The sequence below is a fragment of the Scyliorhinus canicula genome, chromosome 21 (genome assembly GCF_902713615.1).
Source record: "Scyliorhinus canicula chromosome 21, sScyCan1.1, whole genome shotgun sequence".
NCBI lineage: Eukaryota > Metazoa > Chordata > Chondrichthyes > Carcharhiniformes > Scyliorhinidae > Scyliorhinus > Scyliorhinus canicula.
The window spans coordinates 10,740,717-10,746,716 of record NC_052166.1 but is presented as its reverse complement, the minus strand read 5'-3'; the positions used below and the strand labels follow the sequence as shown (position 1 = coordinate 10,746,716).

At 49.9% G+C, this 6,000-nt stretch overlaps 1 protein-coding gene across 1 annotated transcript in view; it reads right to left on the bottom strand.

Annotated features, from left to right (window-relative positions):
• Positions 1-433: 433 nt before the first annotated feature.
• Positions 434-6,000, bottom strand: part of gpkow (G patch domain and KOW motifs) — a 42,719-nt gene continuing 37,152 nt past the window's right edge. Inside the window, exon 10 of the mRNA XM_038782581.1 lies at positions 434-796. Coding sequence (XP_038638509.1) covers positions 665-796 — 132 coding nt within the window. The 3' untranslated portion in view covers positions 434-664. The remainder of the gene's footprint in view (positions 797-6,000) is intronic.

The following is a 6,000-nucleotide window of genomic DNA, read 5'->3' as shown; positions in this document are numbered from 1 at the left end:
AGGAAACCCACGCACACACGGGGAGGATGTGCAGACTCCGCACAGACACTGACCCAAGCCAGAATCGAACCTGGGACCCTGGAGCTGTGAAGCGATTGTGCTATCCACAATGCTACCGTGCTGCCCACAGATATGTGGGTTGTTGTTATAGTCATGTTGAATGGCCACTTAGAGTCACGTATATAGTCCATGATGTGTTCAATTGCTTCACAGATTTGGCCTCAGTCTAGACTGAGACTGTACAGTTCACAACCATCTCATAAATCTCTGATTGTTGCGTTCAATCCCACAGAGTTCAGTATTTCCATTCTTTATCCTGCAAGTACGATATACAAAAATACCCAAACACTGTTACAAATCTGTCACTAGAAATCCCTCCCATCCTCCCAACCCCTAACCCGTCCCTCCCTGTTCCCCACACGTGCACGCACCCGCCCCCACCCCACCCCACTAGAGTTCAGGATGGAGAACTGCCCGTTCCCAAATTGGTACAAGTCAGTCAGGCAAGCTGGAACAACATCTACGGCTGGGATCATTCCGGGCTCCTTCATCGCCTTCTCCCCTCCCCCGCCAAAGGGGGGAATTCCGGCTTTGAGATCTGAAACGGCGTGAGGAATGCACTGGACACGTACACGCTGCCTCTCCCGGGGAATGGGAAACCCACTCAATCATCGTCCGTGGCTCCCACGTAGTGACATATGGAGTCGTAGTCGATTTTCAGGACCTGCTCATCCTCCCGCTGTAACTGTACAACAGCTCGACATCGATCCTTATCCCTGCGGAGAATTCGGCCCATCTACACCAAAGAGACAGAATGAGAGAGAGAGAGAGGAATCAACACAGAGACTCAATCACTATTCCACTCTCAAACCACTGGAAAAGAGGATGGGGCATTAAAGAATGTGGGATGTGAGGGGAGGGTGAGGGAGATTGGGATTGGACAGCGTCACAGTGAAGCAGTCTGGGAATGGAGTCCTCACAGTCAACGTCACATTGAAGCAGTCGGGAATAGTGTCCTTACAGTCAGCGTCACAGTGTAGCAGTCTGGGAATAGTGTCCTTACAGTCAGCGTCACAGTGAAGCAGTCTGGGAACAGTGTCCTCGCAGTCAGCATTGCAGTGAAGCAGTCTGGGAATGGGGCCCTCGCAGCCAGCATCACATTGAAGCAGTCTGGGAACGGGGTCCTCGCAGTCAGCGTCACAGTGAAGCAGTCTGGGAACGGGGTCTTTGCAGTCAGTGTCACAGTGAAGCAGTCTGAGAACGGGGTCCTCACAATCAGCGTCACAATGAAGCAGTCTGGGAACAGTGTCCTCGCAGTCAGCGTCACAGTGAAGCAGTCTGGGAACAGTGTCCTCGCAGTCAGCGTCACAATGAAGCAGCCTGGGAACAGTGTCCTCGCAGTCAGCGTCACAATGAAGCAGCCTGGGAACAGTGTCCTCGCAGTCAGCGTTACAGTGAAGCAGTCTGGGAACAGGGTCCTCACAGTCAGCGTCACAATGAAGCAGTCTGGGAACAGTGTCCTTGCTGTCAGTGTCACAGTGAAGCAGTCTGGGAACAGTGTCCTCGCAGTCAGCGTCACAGTGAAGCAGTCTGGGAACAGTGTCCTGCAGTCAGCGTCACAGTGAAGCAGTCTGGGAACGGGGTCCTCGCAATCAGCGTCACAGTGAAGCAGTCTGGGAACGGGGTCCTCGCAGTCATCGTCAATGTGAAGCAGTCTGGGAACAGTGTCCTGCAGTCAGCGTCACAGTGAAGCAGTCTGGGAACCGGGTCCTCGCAGTCAGCGTCACAGTGAAGCAGTCTGGGAACAGGGTCCTCGCAGTCAGCGTCACAGTGAAGCAGTCTGGGAACGCTGTCCTCGCAGTCAGCGTCACAATGAAGCAGTCTGGGAACGGGGTCCTCGCAGTCAGCGTCAGTGAAGCAGCCTGGGAACAGTGTCCTCACAGTCAGTGTCACAGTGAAGCAGTCTGGGAACAGGGTCCTCGCAGTCAGCGTCACAGTGAAGCAGTCTGGGAACGGGGTCCTCGCAGTCAGCGTCACAATGAAGCAGTCTGGGAACAGGGTCCTCGCAGTCAGCATCACAATGAAGCAGCCTGGGAACGGTGTCCTCACAGTCAGCGTTACAGTGAAGCAGTCTGGGAACGGGGTCCTCACAGTCAGCGTCACAATGAAGCAGTCTGAGAACGGGGTCCTCACAGTCAGCGTCATAATGAAGCAGTCTGAGAACGGGGTCCTCAGTCAGTGTCACAGTGAAGCAGTCTGGGAACAGTATCCTGACAGTCAGTGTCACAGTGAAGCAGTCTGGGAACAGTATCCTCACAGTCAGCGTCATAATGAAGCAGTCTGAGAACGGGATCCTCACAGTCAGCATTGCAGTGAAGCAGTCTGGGAATAATGTCCTCGCACTCAGCATTGCAGTGAAGCAGTCTGGGAATAATGTCCTCGCACTCAGCATTGCAGTGAAGCAGTCTGGGAACAATGTCCTCGCACTCAGCATTGCAGTGAAGCAGTCTGGGAATAATGTCCTCGCACTCAGCATTGCAGTGAAGCAGTCTGGGAATAATGTCCTCGCACTCAGCATTGCAGTGAAGCAGTCTGGGAATAATGTCCTCGCACTCAGCATTGCAGTGAAGCAGTCTGGGAACAATGTCCTCGCAGTTTACATTTCGGAGTTGGAGCTGAGGGTGGATTCACTGTGGTGCATCCGTGATGCAGAGGCAAGCACGTTCAGTAAGCTGGTCAAACCGTCGGTGAAGGGAACAGGCATAGAGGGAATTGGTGACCATCAGGCAGAGTGGAGGAAGGCAGGAATCCCCTGTGGGCAACCTTTCTAACAGATACACTGCTTTGGATATTGTATGTGTGTGGGCAGGGGGGGGGGGGGGGGGGGGACTGTACAGGGAAAGCAATGGCAGCCGAATATACGGCACCATGGGTGCCATGAACTGACAGGTGTTTCTGCGGCTGCAAAGAGACTCCATGATGCTTAAGTCACCGAACGGCTGGAGGGCATTCTGATGGAGGAGGGCAAACAGACAAATCGAACATAGAACAGTACAGCACAGTACAGGCCCTTCAGCCCACGATGTTGTGCCGACCATTTAGCCTAATCGAAGATCAACCTAACCTACACTCCTTCAATTTCAATTTACTGCTGTCCATGTGCCTGTCGTAGAGTCGCTTAAATATCCCTAATGACTCTGACTCCACCAGCCCAGCTGGCAGTGCATTCCACACACCCACCACTCTCTGCGTAAAGAACCTACCTCTGACATCTCCCCTATACCTTCCTCCAATCACCATAAAATTATGTCCCCTCGTGACAGCCATTTCCATCCTGGGGAAAGGTCTCTGGCTATCCACTCTATCCATGCCTCTCATCACCTTGTACACCTCTATCAAATCACCTCTCTGCCTTCTTCGCTCCAGTGAGAAAAGCCCTCCAGCCCAGGCAGCATCCTGGTAAATTTCCTCTGTACCCTCTCCAAAGCATCCTTCCTATAACAAGGCCACCAGAACTGGACACAATATTCCAAGTGTGGTCTAACTAGAGTTTTATAAAGCTGCAGCAAAACCTCGCAGCTCTTAAACTCAATTCCCCTATTAATGAAAGCCAACGCACCATACGCCTTCTTATTACCTTATAAATCTGGGTGGCAACTTTGAGGAATCTATGTACGTGGACCCAAAGATCCCTCTGTTCCTCCACACTTCGAAGAATCCTTTAACCCTGTATTCAGCATTCAAATTCGACCTTCCAAAATGAATCACTTCACATTTATCAAGGTTGAACTCCATCTGCCGCTTCTCAGCCCAGCTCAGCATCCTGTCAATGTCCTGCTGTAACCTGCAACAACCTTCAACGCTATCTACAACTCCCCCAACCTTTGTGTCATCAGCAAACTTACTAACCCACCCTTCCACTTCCCCATCCAAGTCATTTATAAAATCCACAAAGAGCAGAGGTCCCAGAACAGATCCTTGCGGGACACTACTGGTCACCGACCTCCAGGCAGAATACATTCCAGCCACTACCACTCGCTGTCTTCTTTCAGCCAGCCAATTCTGTATCCAGCCAGCCAAATTTCCCTGTATCCCATGCCGCCTAACTTTTTGAATGAGCCTACCATGGGGAACCTTATCAAATGCCTTACTGAAATCCATATGCACCACATCCACTGCCCGACCTTCATCAATGTGTCTTATCACATCCTCAAAGAATTCAATGAGGCATGACCTGCCCCTCACAAAGCCATGCTGACTATCTTTAATCAAACTATATTTTTATAAATAATCATAAAACCTATCTCTCAGAATCCTTTCCAATATTTTTGCTTACCACAGACGCAAGACTGATGGGTCTGTAATTCCCAGGGATTTCCCTATTCCCTTTCTTGAACAGGGGAACATCATTCGCCTCTCTCCAATCATCCCGTACTAATCCAGTGGAGAGTGAGGACGCAAAGATCATCACCAATGGCACAGCAATCTCCTCCCTCGCTTCCCGTAGTAACCTTGGGTATATCCCATCAGGCCCAGGGGACCCTGATGCTTTTCAAAATTTCCAGCACATCCTCCTTCTTAATATCAACCTGTTTGAGTCTATTAACCTGGTTCACACTGTTCTCATGGGCAACAAGGTCCCTCTCTCTAGTGAATACTGAAGCAAAGTATTCATTTAGGGCCTCCCCATCTCCTCAGACTCTAGGCACAAGTTCCTTCCACTATCCCTGATCGGCCCTACTCTCACTCTGATCATCCTCTTATTTCTCACATAGGTATAGAACGCCTTGGGGTTTTACATAATCCTTCCCACCAGGGATTTTTCATGCCCCCCTTCTAGCTCTCCTCAGTCCACTTTTGAGTATCCTTCCTGGCTACCTTGTAACCCTCTAGAGCCAAGTCAGATCCTTGCTTCCTCAACCTTACTTAAGCTTCCTTCTTCCTCTTGACTAGAAGCTCCACTTCTCTTGTCATCCAAGGCTCCTTCACCTTACCATTCCTTCCTTGTCTCAGTGGGATAAAACTATTCAGCACTCGCAGCAAGTGCTCCTTAAACAACCCCCACATTACTGTTGTGCATTTCCCCAAGAACAATTGTTCCTACTTTATACTCCTCAGCTCCTGTCTAATAGCAGTATAATTTCCACTCCCCCAATTAAATACCTTCCCATACTGTGTGTTCCTATCCCTCTCCATGACGATGGTAAAGGTCAAGGAGTTGTGGTCACTGTCACCGAAATGTTCTTCAACAGAGACATCTGAACCTGGCCTGGTTCGTGGCCGAGCACCAAGTCCAATATGGCCTCCCCACTAGTCGGCCTATCTACATATTGAGTCAGGAATCCTTCCTGTACACACCTGACAAAATGTGCTCCATCCAAACCATTTACACTAAGGAGGTTCCAGTCAATATTTGGGAGTTTAAGTCACTCATGACAGCAACTCTGGTACTTCTGCACTTTTCCAAGATCTGCCGCCCAATCTATTCCTCTCTCAGCTGCTATTGGGGGGTCTATAGAAAACTCCCAATAAAGTGACTGCATCTTTCTTGTTTCTGACTTCCACCCATACTGACTCAGTAGACAAACACTCCTCAACTACCTTCTTTACTGCAGCTGTGGTGCACTCCCTAATTAACAGTGTCACTCCTCCTCCTCTTTTACCTCCCTCCCTATTCTTCTGAAAACATCTAAACCCTGGAACATCGAACAGCCATTCCTGCCCCTGTGAAATCCATGTCTCTGTAATGGCCACAACATCGTAGTTCCAAGTACTGATCCATGCTCTCAGTTCATCTCCCTTATTCCTGACACTCCTTGCATTGAAACAGACGTTGGCGGGGAGGGTCCAAATGGTGAAAATGAATATTCTGCCGAGGTTCTTGTTTATCTTTCAGGCTCTCCCAATCTTTATACCAAAGGCCTTTTTGCGGAAAGTGAACACAATCATCTCTGACTTTGTATGGGCGTGGAAGGTGCCGAGGGTGTTTATTTGCTATAA